Genomic DNA, 21,418 nt, shown 5'->3' on the forward strand with positions numbered 1-21,418 from the left:
CCATGGACAGTATGGACCTTGGGGTATGGAAGAGTTGGACACAACTGAACGACAGCATAAAGTAAGCCTCTAGCCAAACCTGTGAGGAGACTATTTATTGGGAGGTGTGGGTGAGGCAGGGGGAGGAGAGACTTTAGTCTCAATCTCATCCTCCATCCTGGTCAGAGGAAGACTTTGAGATTCCAAAGGTCTGGAGGATTTTGGACTTCCTAGCAGGGCCCTAGAACACTGTGTATTAGGGACAGAGACCAGACCAGATGCCATGAGGAAAGCCAGATACAAGGTTATACGTTGTAGAGTCTACAAGGAGACCAGCAGAAAAAACAAAGCTATACCTAAATGGAATGGCTATCTTGAGGATTCCAGCAAAAGGACTTCCAGGAGCTAGGAGTTAGACCCTTTGCCACTTAGGCTTTAACCATAAGCCCATGTTCCCTCTCAGAGCTTTGACCAAATATAATCAAGGGGGGAAGTTGGGGGAACAGTAGGGGAGTAGACAGGGGTAGTGAAAGTGAAGTGCTAATATTCACTGGGGCCTGAGGCCCACCACAATTTATCCAGGATATCTGGGGAGGGCAGAGGAGGGGGCTGAACTCTACCCTGCTGAGATCCAGGACAATCCTCAGGGAGGACTGAAAACTCCGGGGACTCTTGATTACATACACCAAGGGAAGTGGGAGCTGTTAGTGGGAGTTTAGTAAATTGATGTCAAGGTAAAGAACACCCTGTCCAATAAAGCAGGGAAGGATTGAGCCTGACCTTGACACAGAATTCTGAAACAGGACCCTAGGCTGGAGATAGTAATAATCAGAGGAAGACTGACAACTTTAGCCAAGTAGCAGACTCTATGAACATTTGAAAATACCAATTACCACAGAAGAAAACAAATATAACAAAAGACTGAAAAAAGTAGAAAAAGGATTACATCTAATATAAAAAATTTCTACCCTGGAAAATAGATCAAGAATTTAAGAATCATCAAACTTCTGTCTTTTTTGGCTAAAATTCACAGAAACCTTTCTTTTCCTCCTTAATCTCAGTGCCTGCCCTCTAAAATTAATCCCAGTATATCTTGTGTATGTCCTATTTATATCTTGTTTGCACATCATTTTTTGTTGTCGTATCCTCCATTAGACTTTGACCTCCTTGAGAGCAGAGACAACTTTTTGCCTTTCTTTGTATCATCAGTGCTTAGCAAAGTTCCTGGAATGTAGTAGTTACTTAATAAGTGCTTATTGACTGACTGACTTTCTAAAAATAATGAATAAAACCCCCAGATAACATAATTCAAAGAATCATAAATCAAAACTACCTATATCTATTAGAACCCTAGGGTAAAGTCATCTCCTTAATGAAATCCCAAATTGAAAACTTCCCAGACTGTCAAAAGCACCCATGTCAAACAAGAAATAATGTAATCAATCATTCAGGAGGAGAGACTTCAAATACCAGAACCAGAGTTGGGATCAAGGAAACAATATCTTGGAGAATAAATACTATGTCAAAGACAAAAGATGAAAGCATATAAGTAAATATAACTTACTCCATAAGACTGAGTATAATCCCATGGGGAGAACACCCCCCCACACACACACACACATACTGGATTTTAAATGAAATATAGTACATTTTAGCCTTGTTTGAATATAGACATAGCTTAATAGAAACTCTGAAATGCAGAGGAAAATGTATTAAATATTAAAATGCTACTATATGTCATAGAACAACATGCAAATTCTGTGTGAGTCAACAGTATGAAAAAGCAACTCAAAAAGAGGGATCACAGATTTAGGCTGCTGCTGTCTTCGCCATATAGTTTATTGTATTCAGTCCTCATGTTTCACATTTTAGAAAGAACATTGGTAAATTGGGATATATGCCCATAGAGCAATCAGAGCAGTGAGAGGGCTTGAAACCATGCTATCTAAATTTAGCAATTGAAAAAACAGGGAGGCAGCTAGGTGGCGCAGTGGATAAAGCACTGGCCCTGGATTCAATCCTGCCTCAGACACTTGACACTTACTAGCTGTGTGACCCTGGGCAAGTCACTTAACCCCCATTGCCTCACCCAAAAAAAAAAAAAAACCAAACAGGAATATTTTACTTGGAGAAGAGAAGGGGTGGGTAGGGAGAGAGTTGTAATATGGTGTGCAGAAGAGACAGGATAGTACTTGAAAGAAGGAAAGAGTTCGATCCAGAAAACAAAAATAGAAGCAATGGATGGAAATTGCAAAGAGTAAAATTTAAGTGTGATACAAGGAAAACTTTGTAACAATTAGATCTATCTGAAAATAAAATAATTCTCATGCTGGTCTTTTAATGGTATTGTTTTGGGTTTGTTGTTTCAATTAGTCATGTCTGACTCTTCCTGACCCCATTTGGGGTTTTCTTGGTAAAGATATTGGAGTGATTTGCCATTTTCTTCTCCAGCTCATTTGACACTTGAGGAAACTGAGGCAAACAGGTTAAGTGACTTGTCCGGGGTCACACAGTGTCTGAGACTGGATTTTAATTCCGGTTCTCTTGACTCCAGGCCTAGCACTCTTTCCACTATGTCATGTAGCTACCTGGTGTTTTCTTTTTGCTTACTTTAGGGAATATTCAACTTCTTTATCACCCTCTCTGAGGAGAATTTAACAGTTTTACATTAAAAATACCAATAGTTCAAGGAATATTTGTAAACAGTCTAAGAACTATGTGAGTGTTTTCTGTCTTTGTTGTGATTTCCCCTGTGTCCTCATCTGTTGTCATTCAAGAATTGTACTTTAAAACAGTTTATAGGTATTTTCACAAATTTCTTGGTAGACGGCTATATTTAATATTTCAAGCAAATGGTTTTGAAAGGGTAACTGGGAAAAGTGATATAGAAAAGCACATAGTGTTAATGGAATTTATGGAATTTATATAGTGCTAATCACTTAATGGGCTGTTAAGGTCTTGTAGTAGATTGAGTGCAGGGCCTGGAGTCAGGTGGACCTGAGTTCAGATGTGACCTCAGACATTTACTAGGTCTGTGACCCTGTGCAAGTCACTTTTTTGGGGGGTGGGGCGGGGCAATAAGGGTTAAGTGACATGCCCAGGGTCACACAGCTAGCAAGTCAATTGTTTGATGCCAGATTTGAACTCAGGTCCTCCTGAATCCAGGGCCGGTGCTTTGTCCACTGTGCCATCTAGCTGCCCCTCTGGCCAAGTCACTTAACCTGGTTTGCCTCAGGTTTCTCGCCTGTAAAATGAGTTGGACAAGGAAATGACAAACCACTCCAGTATCTTTGCCAAGAAAACCCCAAATGCAGTCACATAGAGTCAGTCATGACTGAAAGGGCTCAACAAGTTGCTCAATATGCATCAAATAAAAACTTGTAGATGGTTTTGCAACATACAGCCTTAATTTGATATATTAATTTTCTTTTGGGTTTGTTCCCCCTTTCCTAATACTAAAACAAAAACACACACACACACACACACACACACACACACACACACACACACACACACACACACACCCTGTCTTCAGTTCAGGTAGTCAGTAACTAATGTTAGAAGCAATAAAATATTGGAACATAAAACTGAGGAATCGGCATAAACCAGATTGGTAAAGAAAGAATTAAAATATTGTTAATTAACCACTGTGTTGTAGGTATGAAATAATATGTCTGTCTTTTTTCTCTGAATGTTATCTCTTACCTACCAATCAGAAACCCTTCATATTCCCCAATGCATATATCCATACTTAATCTGGGCTTTAGTTTTTATAAGTCACAGGTCCTACAAATCATCCTAGAACATCACCAATCATTTAAGGCAACTAAGTAGTAAAGTATAAGAGTACTAGACTTGGTGTCAGGAAGAAGGCAGAAGTTCAGATTTTGACTCAAACAGTAACAAGTTGTATGACTAAGTCACCTAACCTCTGTCAGCCTTCGTTTCCTTGTGTACAATGGATATAATAATAGTAGAGGATCAGGGTGTCCAGGTGTCTTGGTGGCACAGTGGATAGAGCATCTGCTGGAGTCAGGAAGACCTGAGTTCAAATATGGCCTCAAACACTTACTAGCTATATGATCCTGGCCAAGTCACTTAACCCTTAGTTTCCTCATCTGCAAAATGAGCTGGAGAAGGAAATGGCAAAACACTCCAGTATCTCTCTCTGCCAAGAAAACTCCTAATGGGGTTACAAAGAATTGGACACAGTTGAAATGATACAACAGCAACAACAACAAAACCTGACATGGTTATTGTAAGTATGATGAAATAATGAGATTCAGCAGACACTCAAACACCCACCTGGAGATTAATCTAGACTGATTGACTCAAGGGAGAGTGATTAGCTGCTGACTGGCCTACTTCAAGTTACCTGGATTGTAATCACACCTTGAGAACACCTTCAGAACCAATGGATTTGGATGATGCCAACCAATCAGCTTGAAGCAGTGTGTAAGGACCGCCTCTGTTCCAAACCTATAAAAAGCTTCCACAATCAGTTTGCTGGGGAGTGTTCCTGATTAAAGCAGGCTCGTGGATGAGGACTTCAGGAGGAACCCAACCAGACTGGAACTCTAGGCTAGACTGGTGCTGAAGCTTCTGATTTAAGGCGACCACAATTTAGATTTTAAACATCACAGTTTGGCAACCATGAAGGGATTGCTGAACCCCTCAACCTTCTGATCTTCACATTGGATAAGAAATTTTATGTTTGTAAGTATGTTAATGCTTCATTTTTGTGGACTTTCTGTTTTTATTTATCTTTACCTAATTTTGCCTTTAACTAATAACTTTATAAAGCATTGGTATTATGAAAGAGAAAATAAAGGGGTTGAAGAAAAACAAGAGAAACTTTATCATCATCATATTTCAAGAATCTGCTTCTATTGCCATCAACTGGGACATATTTTGCCTAAATGCAGAAGTAGACAGCAAGATATTAATATGAGATGTGGAGATTTTAGATATCAAAATCAAAAATGCTCTGAATTCACTCAGAAATAATGTCAGTTCAAATGTTACATAAAGGTTTCCTTTTTATGCCATTGTATCTACATTTTGAAATTAATAGTATGAGTTTGTTTTCATAAAGCTTTTCATTCTTTTACGATTGTTTTGTTTTTCCAACTGATTATTTGATCAAATTATATAAAGTATTTCCTTGGTAAATTGATTACTATGACAAGTGTAAATTAATTCTAGAAATACTATTTTTGCAAAAAAATATTATTTGGAATCATTATACATTGTAACTTATATTCTGACTCAAAGCAAATTCACAGTTTTTGTGATCATTTCACATTTTTTGCTATCATTATTATCCTCAAATTTTTAAATCCATATGAGACTTGGATTATGGGAATTTACCATTTAAGACATTAATTGCCTTTACCCATGAGAGGAATACATACAAGAGCAGGCATTGAACTCTCACAGAAGGGGAGACACTTATGAAGTCCAGGTACTCAGATGGCTGGAAGTTTTCATCCCGCCCATCTCATTCTACACCTGGCTTCTATTCCCCTACAATATGCCTGATGCCATGGACATCTCAATCCCATGCATCTGATTAAGCCTGACTCAGTTTCCTCCAATATGTTCAGTGGCATGGACATATATCCCATCCACCTATTTTAAGCCTGGCATACTGTGTGTGTTGTATATATTGCTCAATGGTAATCCCCATAATTGTCTCAGATGTCATGATAAATACAGTGTTGGCTTTGGCCTTGACATCTGTTACCAATTATATTAGATTTTAAAATTTCTCATGATGGCATAAGGATAATTAGGCAGATGATACAAAAGGTGATGAAATGAAGACTTAAAAAAATTCTTGTTTTCTCAATTCACGTTTTTAAGAACTTTCATTGTTTGATTTGATTACTGGCAAAGCTATTTTTTACTGTTTCATCAAGGAACACCTCTTCTTAGAAGAAACAAAGCGGGAATGTGATGAAATAATGAGATTTAGCAGACACTCAAACACCTACCTGGAGATTAATCTAGACTGATTGAATCAAGGGAGAGTGATTAACTGCTGATTGGCCTACTTTAAGTTAACAGGATTGTAATCACACCTTGAGAACACCTTCAGAACCAATGGATTTGGATGATGCCAACCAATCAGCTTGAAGCAGTGTGTAAGGACCGCCTCTATTCCAGACCTATAAAAAGCTTCAGCAATCAGTTTGCTGGAGAGTGTTCCTGATTAAAGCAGACTCATGGAGGAGGACTTCAGGAAGAATCCAACCAGGCTGGAACTCTAGGCTAGACTGGTGCTGAAGCTTCTGATTTAAGGCAACCACAATTTAGATTTTAAACATCACATAAGGATCAAATGAGAAAAATGTTAAAGCACTTTCAAATATTAAAGCATGATGTAAATGCTGCTTCATATTATCATTAGTAGTAGTTTTCGTAGCCACATCAAATTTTAGAGTTGGGAGTGACCCCTGCAGCTGTCTAGACTAACCTGTATATCAAAAAGATGCCCTACTTCAGGACATTAAAAAAGTGCAATTCGGCCTTTGCTTGTACTCCTCTACTGGAAGTGAGGAGAGAACTCGCTAGCTCCAAAAGCAGCTATTTTTCAGAATTGTGAGGATCCCCCTCCCCACCCCTTTTATTAATAAATTTATAAATAAATTTTATTAATAAAACCTACATTTGTCTCTTTGCAACTTCAATACATTGTTCCTGGTTCTTCTGGGACCAAAGGGAATAAGTCTGAGCCTTACTGTGTCACGTGACAGCCTTTCAAGTACTTGAAGACAAATTGACATTCATTTTACTCCTCTTCAGGCTTAATATCAGTCTTTATTCTTTCAACTAATCCAGATATGAACTTGAATCCATTGTCTAGTTGCCCACCTCTAGATGCTATCTAACAAGTCAGTGTCCTTTTTTTAATATATATGCATATATATATAAAAATTTTTAATATTCATTTGAAAAAATTTAGTTTCAAATTCTCCACCCTTCCTCCCACCCCTTGAGAAGGCAAGTAATATGATATCGATTATACATGTGAAGTCATGCAAAAAATTTCTATATTAGCCATATTTTTTAAAAAGGGGAACATAAAAAAACCAAGAAAAACAAAAAGTATGCTTCAATATGCATGCAGTGTATCTGTTCCCTCTCATCATTGGTCTTTTGGAATTATCTTGGATCATTGCTTGATAAGAATAGCTGGGTCTTTCACAGTTGATATTTCTTTTCTGGGTTTTCAACAGCTATTGCTGTAGCACTCACAAAAGCAGTTGCCAGTATGCATTTTCACAAAGGTTGTTTCTCAAGATGCTGTTTGTGGGACACTGTATTGGAAACACTGATATTCCCAAAACTCTTGGCTTTTGTTAGAGATAAGATTGAGACATACTCCTTCCAGGAAACTTTATCTTACTGTCTCAGCCCATATAGACCCTACCTTCTCAGAAGTTCTCTAGCCTTTTATTTTCTCTGTCATCTCTTTGGTTTTGTTTTGTGTTTTGTGAGGCAATTGGGGTTAAGTGACTTGCCCAGGGTCACACAGCTACTAAGTGTGAAGTGTCTGAGGCCAGATTTGAACTCAGGTCCTCCTGAATCGGGGGCCAATGCTTTATCTACTGTGCCACTTAGCTGCCCCCCATAGTATTTTTTTTTCTTTTATTTTAGTGAGGCAATTGGGGTTAAATGACTTGCCCAGGGTCACACAGCTAGTAAGTGTTAAGTGTCTGAGGTCGGATTTGAACTCAGGTAACTCCTGACATCAGGGCTGGTGCTCTATCCACTGCACCATCTAGCTGCTCCCCCTCCCCACCAATAGTATTTTTTAAAGATAAAGAAACTGATCAGTACTTTTAAAAAGCCTGGACACATGGCCACACATCTGGATCTCCTACCTCCAGGAAGGAATAGGTTGAAGGTGTCATATCATATTTCTTCATTTGAGTGATGGCTTGATCTTTTAAATTTTGTTGTGTTCACTTTTGATTTTTTTTTAATATGTGTGATTCTTTTCCATTTATATTGTAGTCACTGCTTCAGGTCATTTAGATCATTTCTTAAAGCATGGTAATATTTAATTGCATTCATGAACCACACTTTGTTTAACCATTCTTGTTGATTAGTATCTACTTTGTTTCTAATTCTATACTATCAAAATAAATACTGCTATAAATATTTTGATGTATATGGAGCCTTTCTTATCAACAGTTTCGTTGGGGGTTAAGCCCTGTAACTGAGTCTCTGGTTCAAAGGTATAGAAAATTCAATCACTTCATTCACCTAATTCCAGTTACTTTCCAAAATGGTATTACCATTTCGTAGTTCCACCAACAGTATATTGGTGTGCCTGTCATTCATTCCACAGCCCCTCCACCATTGACTATTGCCATTCTTATGTCATATTTGATAATATCGATTGCTTTGTCTTGCATTTGTTAGTGTGTTGGAGCTTTCTTTCATGTTGTGGATACTTTGCAAATCTTTTGAGAACTGTTTCTTTATATCCTTTGGCTATTTATTGGGGAATGGCTATTGGTCTTATATATGTATATATTTATTATTTTTTACATATCATGGATACAAAATCCTTAACAGAGAAACTTGATGAAAATTTTTTTTCCTTAATCACTTCCCTTCTTATCCTTGATTTCATTAATTTTGTCTGTGCAGAAGCTTTTCAGTTTCATGTATTAGAAGTTATCTATTTATCTTTTGTAATTACCTCTATCTCTTATTTGCTTAAGAATATATCCCCTATGCATAGCTGCGAGAGGTATATGATCTGTTTTTTCTTCTAATTGTTTTTATAATATCTTATATATTAAAGTCTTATCCATTTAGAATGCATTTTGGAGTATGGAGTAAGGTGTTTGCATAAGCCTCAGACTGTTACATTTCCAATTTTCCTAGCATTTTAAACTCAAATAAGGATTTTTTTCTAGATGTTTTCCATGTTATCAAACACTGGGTTATTGAATACTTGTTGTTTCTGATTCTCTGTTGCCTAGTCTAGGGCTCCTTAAACTCTTTCCACTCATGACCCCTTTTTGCCTGAGAAATTTTTATGTGACCCCAGGTATCTAGGTATATAAAATAGGCGCACAAAACCTTTTACTGTTGGCAGATTTTTCACGACACCCACATTCAATTACATGACCCTTTATAGGATCTTGACCCACAGTTTAAGAAGGTTTGGTCTAGTAAGCAAGCCAATTTTTGAACACAGTGCGAAACACTGTGTTAAAATTATATTTCATTAGATCCTCACAGCAACCCTGGTAGGTAGGTGCTATTATTATCCCCATTTTACAGTTGAGGAAACAAATGAAATGATTTGTCCAGGGTCACACAGCTAACGTTTGAGGCCAGATTTGAACTCAGATTTTCCTCACTATAGACCCAGCACTCTATATCATATCAGCAAGCAGGTGTAGTTTTACCTGTATCTTAAAAGTGTGACGTTCAGGAAATTTGTGAAGGAAAAGTAGAAATACAAGGTAGCAAATGATCAAATTGTCCTGCCTGACCTGTCAGTGTGGAAACTGTACTAGGATGTGTATTGTCTCACTATTTCTTGGTTCTCTTTTGAGAGGTTGCATTTGATCTCTGATTTCTAGGAGTTCTGATTTTTTTTTTTAAAGGCCCAAAACCTGGTGTATAATTGGAACTAATAATTGATGTTTTTAAAGTATTATAGAAATTATGTTTGGAAGAATATATCATTTTGATGATATGTGTCCTTTATCCTTAACACCCATTTTTAGTCACATGGAAATAGAGTATTTTTTAATAGCATATGACTGTTTTGCAACATTTTACAGTATGTATATTACATTTACTAGTCCTTACCAAGACAGATGTGTGCCTTTGGTTACAATGACTAACTCAGATCTTATTGCTACTGGAAAAAGTCTGTTCAGCTGGTAATAATAGTTCAGTAGTGTTAACTTCACATTTGTCTTGTTCATTTTTTTATATCATCAGGTATACTCAATATTATTATTAAAGCATTTGATGTTAGTATCCCCAAATGTTTAAAATATGTTGGTATTTCTATGCTATCTACTATTTAAATTTTATAGTTGTCAATTTTGCTAGTTTTCCATTAACTTGGGGAGCATGTTTAGTTTTTCTTACCAGGTATTAACAATATGGATGCCGAACAAACAGCACCTGTGATTCCCAAAGTGACACCTTTGCAGCAAATGATTGCCTCATGTACTGGAGCTATTCTTACATCACTAATGGGTAAAAAGCTTATCAAAAAATTGAAACTTTGTCTGGAAATCTGTGTAACTGTGAAAAGGATATTAAATGAGAGGCAGGGAAACTTGGTGTTAATAAGTGCCTACTGTGTAGGGTTGATAGAGAGATCAGTAACTTCCTCAGTACTTGAAAAATAAAAATTTAAAACAATTTAAAAAATAAAATTATGAGAGAAAATGGAAAGAATGGTTAGTGATTCTCCTAATTCAGTTAAACATTTTTTTTTTAATCGTATTTGTCCTCCAAGAACCGTATAGGAGAAGTAAAATCTGTACACATATAATAGAAAATGAGATGGGATAAGTGCATAAGAGTAACACAGTCAAAATGTTTTAAGAAATCAAAGGATAAAGAGATGATAACTTAGCTTTGGGACTGAATCATAAATAGCATCATAAGTTTAGAGCTTAATGGAGCCTTTGAGTCTAAACCCTTCATTTTATAGATGAGGAAGCTGAGGGGTCTTTTCCTGGGTCATACCACTCATAAATTCCTAAGGTGAAATTTAAACCCAGGTCTTCCCGACTCCTAAATTCAGCACTTGTGAGTATTATACCATGCAGTTTCTGAATCACCTTAGCCTTTATTTTTACCTTCTATAAAGTCTTTTATGGTTCTAGAATTCAGATTGTATAATGACCAATGATACAAAAATGTCATTCGTGGTAGTTAACAATCACAGTGGTCCACAATGACAAAGATATTTTGGCCAAAGAATAGTATTGTAAAATTATCTGATTTGTTTAAAACATATAATGGATAAAAGCAAACGCAAATACTTGTAATGTACATTCTTAAGGACTTCTGACTTTTTATGTAGTTATTTGTACTTGAGCCTGACTATACTGTACCAATTTAAGATTTTCTTGCCGTAATTTTTACTATGAAAATTTTGCACAGCCTGGTGGTATAATTATTTTCTAACGATTTAGTTTAAATTATCTATAACTTGTTATTTTATTCAATTAATTTTAATTAAAGACTGGGGAAATTATAAATGTTGAATGAGTGAAATTGTGGCTTTTTGAATGTTTGAGCAGAATTGTTGTTATAAAGAGCTTTTTTTCTCATACAGTGTACTTATAGTTTAGTTCTAAATGAAGTGGCATTTAGAATTTACTGTTTTAGAATACAGTTTAGTGTTTGTAAGAGAATCAATTTGTTAAATCTCTTTGCTTCTCTTTGAAAAAGATTCAAAATGGTACAAATTAAATGCTATCCAGAAGCAACAGACTGTTGAAAGGATTTTTTTTTTTAAATCTTGTTTTGTAGAAATCTTAGTAAGAATTAATAATGTATGGTCCTATATTTTGTGTTCCTTGAGAAAAATTTTTAGTTAATTAAAGGCATTAACTATCTTTCTAATTGCCATTTATGTGTTTTTATAGTGACCCCTTTGGATGTTGTTAAAATTCGTCTCCAAGTTCAGAACAACCCTTACCCTAAAAGTATGTACAATTTTAATGTTACATGTAAAAGTTAGGGGATTTTTCATTGCACCTTATTCATTTGTATTTATATGATATTCCTTTTTTTCTTGGCTTTACTATAGTTTCCTCATTGTTACCATGATCCCAAAGTTTTTAGTAACTAAGTGGCACAGTGGACTTGGAGTCAGAAAGACCTAAGTTCAAAATGAGACTCAAATACTTACTAGTTCTATAGCTCTGGGAAAATCCCTTAACCTAAGTCGGCTTCAGTTTTCTCAGTTGTGAAGTGGAGATAGTAATATCACCTTTCTTTCAGAGTTTTTAGGAGGATCAGGTGAGATAATATTTATTTATACAGTGCTTTGAAGAATTTTAAAAGTATTATGTGCTATATAAACAACTTATTGTTTTTATTGTTCTTGTATGACACCTCATACTGAGAGTTGACTGTGTAAGTACTGTCTTGTTCCTTACCATAACCCTTCCTATTTGGGCACCTCAAACACCTGGCCTACAAGAAGATCAGCCTTAGCTACCAGGAACTGTACCTTTATCCTACCTTACCGATACATACGAATGACTAAGACCTTGTTCTTACTCCATAACTATGTGACTTCTGTGATCAAGAACTCTGAAATTCTTCTCAGTGACCACAGCCTTCTATTCTTAGATCTCTCTTACTATTTTACTTCTTAACCAGGAGTTCTCTACCTTCAGTCTGTGATTTTGGTTGTTGGTTGGTGTTTTTTTTTTGTTGTTTTTATATTTTGATAACTGTTTCAATATAATTGGCTTCCTTTAGAATGCTGTTTGTTTTATTTCATTCATTTAAAAGTATCATTCTAAGAATGGGTAGCTTAACCAGGCCCCTAAAAGGTGTTCACAGCACAGAAAAGGTTAAAAATCTTCCACTTATTCATCCCCACTAAACTCAGGTCACTATCCTTTCTGGACTTTATATCCTGTATTACACTGTTTGACTATGTATTGTCCTTTATTCAGATTCCTTGTTCCTTTTCCTATGATCACTCAGACCTTGCCAAACTGGGATATCTTCACTGTCTACCTTTTCCCATTCTTACTTGGATGCTCTTGAATATGTCTAGAGAAATTTTATACAACCATGCTGTGATTAGGTCCACAGTAAATAAGTTACATATGCTCAGCTGAGCCCTCACTGCTGCATAATAATTTATTCTTCTATAATTGACTGGATTCTGATAACAACTGTTCTAAGCTTACTCTTCTCTCTTCATTACTCTTATTTATCCCTTTCTGTCTCTGGAGTTTACCAGGGAAATGGAAACCATATGTCTAGAGATTGTTTTCTATTATGTACTTTAAAATCCCTCTACATCATCCCTTATTCTCTCCTCATTTGCCCTAGTTTTTTGACAAAGAGGTGGCCCTTGCATTTTGCAAGTGCAGCCCCCTCAGCTCTTTCCCTTGATGCCATACTCTCCCATCTTCTTTGGAAGCTATAACTTTTTTTCATTTTTAAGGGGTAACTTCAAAACTCTGGGTTCTATAGATATTTTGTGTTGGTTTTTCTTTGTGTTAACCTCAACAGATCTGTTAAATCTTAAATGAATCTTTTCAACTTTATGCATTGGCAGAAGTGACTTGAAAATAGAAAAGGTTAGAAAGTGCCTTAAAGGTCATCAGAGTTTAGCTTCCTTTTACTGCTCTTTTCATTTATCTTATCTTATGTTTTGTTTTCCCTTTTCTGCTTACTTTATTTTGCATCAGTTCATACATGTTTTTCCATATTTCTTAAAATTCCTTAGATTTGTCATTTTTATGGCACAATGATAATTATTTTATGTTCATATACAACAATTTGTTTAGCCATTTCCTTATGAATACTTGCTTTGTCTCTTGGTTTTTGCTTCCCAAAACAAGGTGAATATTTTAGTATAAAGGGACCTTTCCTTCAGCCTATAGTCATCTTAGAGTATGTGTGCTTTGGTGGAATCGACATGTCAAAAGTCATGAACAATTAATAACTTTTCTTTCTTTCTTTCTTTCTTTTTTCTTTTTTTTTTTTTTGCAGGGCAATGGGGGTTAAGTGACTTGCCCAGGGTCACACAGCTAGGAAGTGTCAAGTGTGTGAGGCCACATTTGAACTCAGGTACTCCTGAATCTAGGGCCGGTGCGCTTTCCACTGCACCACCTAGCTGCCCCAATAACTTTTCTTAATTGTGAATTTTTAGACCAATTGTTATTCAGAAACAAACTACAGTTGTAATAACAATGTATTTGTGTACCTAACTCCCTACCATTGACTATAACCATCTTTGCTTATCTTTTGTTGTAAGGAAAAAGCTCAGTTGTTTTAATTTACATTTTCATAATTTTTTTTTTAAGGGGCAATAAGTATTAAGTGACTTGCCCAGGGTCACACAGCTAATAAGTGGCAAGTGTCTAAGGTCAGATTTGAACTCGGGTCCTCCTGAATCCAGGGCTGGTGCTTTTATCCACTGTACCACCTAGCTGCCCCCATTCTCATATTTTTAATGACTTGGAACTATCTTTCACATGGGTTTGATAGTTTGTTATTCCTCTTTTGAAAACATCCTTTTACCACTTATCATTTGGGGAATGACCCTTTGTCATATATTTGGTTCACTTCTCTTTCTATCATAGATCTCAAAATCTTATCAAAAACATTTGATGTAAAGATTGTTCATCTACTTAATGGTTTCTTCTAAGATGTATTAATTTTATTCATTTCTAAGCCTTTTAATTTGAAGCAATGAAAGTTGTCTGTTTTATCCTTTACATTCTCTTTTTTTCTCATGTCATATTTGGGTAAGAATTTTCACCCAGCTGAAATTGTGAAAGATATTCTGTTTCTGCCTAATGGTGGTTGTTTGTTTGTTTTTAATAATTTGACATTTTATATTTAGGAAATGCATCCCTTGAACCTTTTTGTGGTATACAGTTCAGGATAATTTGGTTTCACCCTAATTTTTGTCAAAATATATTCTAATTTTTCTAGCCATTGTTAGCAAATAGGAAGTAATTTCCCCATTAGTTTATATTCATAACAACTCAACAACAAATTTTAGTAACTTGTATTTCACCGAATTGTTGTGAACAAAGTGCCTCAAATCTGAAAGTGAGTTATGATGATCCTAGAGTATTCCTAATTGAGGATTAGAGGCTGACACCATCTAGGAAGTGAAACATGGTGGGGGGTAGAAAAAAATGCTGGATTCGAAGACCCTAACTGTGAAATTTTTAGGTTTGAATCCCTGATCTTAGGCTTTTGAACACTGGGTTACTGCATTCAGTTATTTCTTTTCCAAGCTTCCTTATTATGCCCTTCATGCACTCTGTGATCCAGCCAAAATGACTTTTCTGTTATTTCCTATATTTGTCATTCTATCACCTACCTCCAGCTTTGCCCAGAATGCCCTCTTACCTGTAATGCATTCCTCCCTTACCTTTACCTCCTAGGATCTTTAGCTTTCTTCAGAGTTCTTAGCTCATACGGCACCTCCTGCAGAAATCCTTTCCCTATCTTTCCCTACTCTCTCCTTCCTCAGATCATTATGAATATACTTATGTTTACATGTTTTATTCTCCCCAGTAGATTATGAGTTCCTAGAGGTCAGTTTTTGTTCTCTTTTTGCCTTTGTTTCCCTAACTCATGGCACAGTGCCTTACAGGTGAAAAATCTTTTTTTTTTGTTTTTGTTTTTGTTTTTTTTGCGGGGCAATGGGGGTCAAGTGACTTGCCCAGGGTCACACAGCTAGTAAGTGTTAAGTGTCTGAGGCCGGATTTGAACTCGGGTACTCCTGAATCCAGGGCCGGTGCTTTAACCACTGCGCCATCTAGCTGCCCCACAGGTGAAAAATCTTAATAAATTTTAATTAGATTGAATTGGGAGGTTGCCAAATCTGGAACAGCAAATAAGTTAAGATGAGCATAATTGTAAAGTGTCGGAAGAGAGTAAGGTGAAAGGTGTGCGAATTGTGAAAGGCTTTAAATGCCAACCTGGGGAATTTGGTTTTTATTCAGTTCTTGAAGATGGGAGTAACATGGTCAGACTGGAGCTTTAGGAAGTCATCCAAGGGTGCTAAAGCTTAGAATGAGGTGAGGTAGGCAAGGAATGCTAGGGACAGCAAAAATGTTTTTTCTTGGTTTTGTTTTAGATATATTGGGGAAAAGGAGATGATCAAGGAAGGGATAGGAACGATGCTTGGCAAGGATGGGGCAATGATAAGATAGCAGAGAGAAGGGAGAGTATCTCAGTTCTTATTTTACTTCTTTTTTATGCCGAGGAAAATAATCTCTAGACTAGAGAATATTCTAAAAAATAATAGGATATCAGTACCCAAGATAAGTAGGGAAGATGGTAAGAGGCCATCTCTGTGTCCTTAATGAGTTTGAGTCACTGCTCCAGATGAGCGACATTCTCATTTACTAAGTAGTGGCAGACCTAAGTGCAGAATTGTTTGAAAGAAGATACAGAATAGAAGACAGTTCTGTAGGACTGAAGAAAGGCAAATGTCCCAGTTTTCCAAAAAGGGGAAAAGAATAGAGTCTGAAACTATAAGCCAGTGAGCTTTACTTTTCTTTTTGGCCCAATTCTGAGAGAGTGAACCTTTAAAAGGGAAGTAGTGATCAAAAAGAAAAAGTGCAGATTCCTCAAGAACAAGTCATTTAATACTAATCTCATTTTCCTTTTTGATAGGGTATTAAGCTGGCAGATAGAAAAATTGTGGAGATCGTTTACCTAGGTGTCAATAGAGCATTGGAGAAGTCTTTCATGTGACTTCTGTAACAAAGATGAAAAGAAGCAGGCTACACTATGGTACAGTTAAGTGAAATCAGAACTGGCCAAGGCCAAAGAATCATGAGCATTTGGAAGAGGTCTCTGGTGGCTGAAACCCAGGACCTGTGTTTGACCCTAATACTGTTGGGCCATTTTTATCAGTGATGTAGATAAAGTAATAAATGGAATACTTGTCAAATTTGATGCAAAGGTAGGTAGTAGGGAAATAGCCAACTGGTTTAACAGTGTTAGGATCCAGAACCTTTAGAATGGTTGGCCAAATCTAATAAGATGAAATTTAAGGTGAAGGATAGGGATTGGACTTGTGACTTCATTGGTACAGAGAATCACCTTTTACTGCAGGTCAACACTTTCTCATAGCTTACAGTCTTGGAGAGTTGCCTAGAAAATTGTGAGGTTCAGGGACTTTCTCCAGATCACAGAACCTGTGCGCGTGTGTATGTCAGAAAGAGGTCATGAACCCAGGTCTTCCTGGCTCAGAGGCCAGCTTTCTCTCCACTTTGCCACACTGCCTTTCAGAAAGCAAAATTTAATAGAGGTAAATGCAAATTATACTTGTGAAGTTGATTTTGTAACCCAAGTTCAAGATGGAACAGGTATAGCTAGATAACAGTCTGAAAAAGACCCATGCATTTTAGTGGTCCACAAGCCCAACATAAACAAATATTGTCATATAGCAGCCAGAAGAAGCTAATGCGATCTTAGGCTGCGTTGAGAGACCTGGTATCCAGGACAATGGAGATGGTTGTCCTGAACTGATTTTCCCTATTCAGAACATATGCAGATACCATATTGTGTTTAATTCTAGATGATTAGCTCAGTTGTCAAATGGGGAACAACCAGAATGGTGAAAAGAGTGGTGGAAGAAATTGAGAATTTTCATACTGGAGAAAAGAAGTTACCTTGTAATAGCTACCTTCAAGTACTCAAAGAGCTCTCATGTTACCAGAAGTAAGATTTGTTGCTTGGACTAAGAGAGTAGACCTAAAATCTGTTTTAAAAGCAATTTTTTTTTTAAATAAGAGGAAAACTTCCTTACAAGCTCTATCCAGAATTGGAATGAGCTTCCTTAGGAGGCAGTGGGCTCCCCATCATTGGATATTTTTCAAGTTAAAACGGAATGACCATCTGTTAGCTCCTAGCGTACATGTTTTCCTTGTTTCAATATAGGTTGATCTAGATGGCTTCTGGGATCCTTTACAATTCTGACATTCTGTGATTCTCTCATCAGGGGTTAATTTTCAAGATCAGCAAGTAAACTTTCAGGGTGTGTATCTGTGAAAGGAATGCCATTATTTGAAATGACTTCTGGTGTTTTTCATTAGGAAGATGTTTTTTATATTGTAATGGACTGATGGATCATCTATATTTCTGTGACGAGGGTAGCAACAAAGCATGGTACAAGAAGCCTGGCCGTTTCAGAGGAACATTGGTAAGGAAATGACACTAAATCGTAATTTTCCATTTTTAAGTTCTATTCAGTAATGTACAGTCTCTTCATATTGTCAATTCTCAATTATCCTTTAGTGGAAGTTGGAAGGACCACAAAATCTTCCATTGCCTACTGGGTGACTTTAGACAAGTTACTTAGGTTCTTGGGTCTCAAATTCTTCATCTCTAAAATGAAAGGGTTAGACTATATGACCTTTGAGGTCTCCTCTAGTCTGAGATCTGTGATCCCAAATACTTTTCTGTTCATTCCTTTATTTACATTTTCATTGCTCTGTTGATGGTTTTTCTGTATACATCCTATTGCTTGAAGATGATTTAATTTCTCTTCCATTATTTGTTTTGGGTAATATATAAGTCTTGTGTAGGTCAGGGTATTTTGCTACCTATTCTCAGTAAGGAGAGAAAAAAGCAAGGAGGGAGACTAACCTGAATATCTTTTCATCCTCTGATCTCTGAACCGTAGTTTTCCTCATCCGTAAATGAAGGGAGCTGGACTTGATAATCTCCAATGTTCTTTCCAGCACTAACATTCTGTGATTCTATAATTTTGTTATTTTTGAGGCCTTTGTAGTGTGAACAATTTATTGAAACATTCTACATTCTTAGAGGCAGCATGAGGTAGTAGCGGATAAAAAGCTGTCTTCAAGGGCAAGAAACTGGCATTCAGGGCTCATCTCTGACACATACTGCCAACTTGACCTTGGGCACGTCCCTGAACCTTTCAATGCCCCAAGAAGCTCTCTCAAGACTTTTAAGTGGTAGAGTAAGTTGCAGATTTGCATTAGTACTGGCGATTTCCTCATCAGGGGATTTACTGTACAAATGAAAGCACAAATCAGACTTAAAAAGAAATTGGTTTATATGATATATCCATTTTGGTTTTTTTGGTTTGGTTTGGTTTTTGGTTTTTGCGGGGCAATGGGGGTTAAGTGACTTTCCTTGGTTAACACAGCTAGTAAGTGTCAAGTGTCTGAGGCCAGATTTGAACTCAGGTACTCCTGAATCCAAGGCCAGTGCTTTATCCACTGTGCCACCTAGCTGCCCCTTGATGTATCCATTTTAAAATAAAACAGAAACCAAATATATGCATACTAAATATGACACGGAGGCCAGTGGCTGCTGTCACATGCCTGTATGCCCCCTTTGTGAACTCCTTTGCAAGTTTGTTTCCTTGGGCCTTTGTTCCACCCGTTACTATGTAGATAAATCATTAAACATAATCCTTGTCTTAAAGGATCTTACGATATGGTTGGGTACATCACAACTTTGTGCTTAGCACATAGTAGGTGCTTAATAAATGTTGATTGACTGAATATGAAATATACATGAATGAGAACTGATAGCCAAATCTTTAGTTCTTTGTTTATATGCCTTCATTTATTTAGCTAGTCACCAATCTTTGCAAATGTTTTGTTTCTAGGGTTTTTTGTTTTGTTTTGTTTTTGTAGGGCAATGAGAGTTAAGTGACTTACCCAGGGTCACACAGCTAGTAAGTGTCAAGTGTCTAAGGAGGCCAGATTTGAACTCAGGTCCAGGGCTGGTGTTCTATCCACTGTGCCATGTAGCTGCCCCAGGTTTTTTCTATTATGAATGATATTGCTTTTGATATTTTATACAGATTATTTTTCCCTGTCAGTGGTTCTTGTAGTGGGATTGTTGTGTTGAAAGGTATGAACAGTTTCATGGCTCATATTCTTTGATGTCATTGTCCTCTATATCAAGACCCAGAAGTAAATACAGAAGTCCAGTGTTAGATAAATCCAACACAAAGTACTGGTACTCTGTTTCATCACTAACTGCTGGGAAAATTATAAGGCAATTTGACAAAAATAGATTTGGGTCATTTAATAGCATATGCCAAACTACAATAAGCTACAAATTCAGAATTGCCTTAAATATAAAAGACCATATTAAAAAAAAGAACAGAAGGGATATCTTTCATAGTTATGACTGGGAGAAAATTGTTAATAACGGATAAAGGTAATTATAAAACATAAAATTGACAATTTTGATTACATGAAATGAAAAAACTTTTGTACAATGGATGAAAATAAGAAAAATGATGAGCAGGAAAATTTTTTCCGTTAATTATCTCTGATAAGTCTCATTCAATAAATATATAAAATTGATATGGTTATTTAAAACGGAGGCAGTATGTGCAATGGAAAAAGTGCTTGTTCTAGAGACAGATGGTATAGTGGGTAGAGTGTTGCCCTTGGAGTCAGGCCGACCTGAGTTCAAATCCTGCCTTAGAAGTTTATTAGTTGTAGAACCCTGGGAAAATTCATTTAACTTTTATAGGCCTCAGTTTCCTTGTCTGTAAAATGCTGATAATAGTATCCACCTTCTGAGGTTGTTGTGAAGATAAATGAGTTTACAATATGTGATATTTTTGTGTGTGCAAACCTAAAAAACACTATAGATGTTAGAACTCTTGGGTTTGTATCTCATCTGCTAAACTTGGACAAGTTCACATCTCTGGACCTCAGTTTTATTGTATTTAAAATGAACGCATTGGATTGGATGGCCTCTGAGGCCCCTTCCAGCGTGAAATCTATAATCTTATGATAAATTTTGTACCAGATAAGTAGTCTGATATACAGATACCTTTCAGAAATAGAAATGTACGTGTTCATCTATAATTGCAAAGGTTGTTCCCCTTCAGTAAAAAGAAAAGAAAAATGCAAATTAAACTAACTCTGAGGTTTCATTTCACACCTACAAAATTGGTAAAGATGAAAAAAGAAAAAAAATGTATTGGGGAGGTCATGGTAATATAGGCACACTACTATTCTTTTGGAGCTTTGGCATGTTCCAACCATTCTAGAAAATGATTCGAAATTATATAGGGAAAGTCACTAAACTCTTCATATTTTTTGACCCAGTGGTACCATTCACTGGGCATTTACATCAAAGAGGCAGAAAAAAGTGTTTTGTATGTGATGGAGAGTCATTGCAGCTTAACAGATAGAGAGCTGGCTTCAGAAAAACCTAGAGTGAAGTCTTAACCCTGATACACACTGTGTAATCCTCTTCAAATCACTCAATTTCTTGGATTAGGCAACTCTATGACTGTAAGTAGTAGAGAAGGTGCCAACCTGCATTGGTAGAGGGAGTTCCTTATACGAATGAAATCACCAGTCCAGTCTTTAATCCCTATATAAAACATACTAATAAAGACATTCTTTGTGGTAACAAAAAAAAGGTGAAATGCAGACAAAATGGGTGGCCATTGATTGGGAATGACTAATCAAATTGTTGTATATGAATGTAATGGAATCATGTCTTTCTCCTGTCTCTACCCTTGCACAGGCAAGGAATGCATTCCGTCCTTACCTCCACCTCTTAGAATTTCTAGGTTTCTTCAAAGCCTTGCTCTTATATAAGACCTTTCCTGATACTCTCTTCTCAACTGACAGTGCCTCTTTCCCTCACTCCACCCCTGCCATCCAGATCCCTTGTATTTGTTTTGTACATATGTTATATATAGTAT

At 36.6% G+C, this 21,418-nt stretch overlaps 1 protein-coding gene across 4 annotated transcripts in view; it reads left to right on the forward strand.

Moving 5' to 3' along the window:
- Positions 1-21,418, forward strand: part of SLC25A40 (solute carrier family 25 member 40) — a 53,610-nt gene that overhangs the window by 5,012 nt on the left and 27,180 nt on the right. For 2 of the 4 annotated variants that reach the window (XM_043965973.1, XM_043965972.1), the window contains exons 2-4: positions 10,101-10,221; positions 11,628-11,687; positions 17,799-17,905. In XM_043965973.1, coding sequence (XP_043821908.1) covers positions 10,125-10,221; positions 11,628-11,687; positions 17,799-17,905 — 264 coding nt within the window. In that variant the 5' untranslated portion in view covers positions 10,101-10,124. Of the gene's footprint in view, positions 1-10,100; positions 10,222-11,627; positions 11,688-13,752; positions 13,801-17,798; positions 17,906-21,418 lie in introns of those variants that run through there. The other 2 variants (XM_043965976.1, XM_043965974.1) reach the window with 2 other exon arrangements.

The sequence above is a fragment of the Dromiciops gliroides genome, chromosome 5 (genome assembly GCF_019393635.1).
Source record: "Dromiciops gliroides isolate mDroGli1 chromosome 5, mDroGli1.pri, whole genome shotgun sequence".
Taxonomy (NCBI): domain Eukaryota; kingdom Metazoa; phylum Chordata; class Mammalia; order Microbiotheria; family Microbiotheriidae; genus Dromiciops; species Dromiciops gliroides.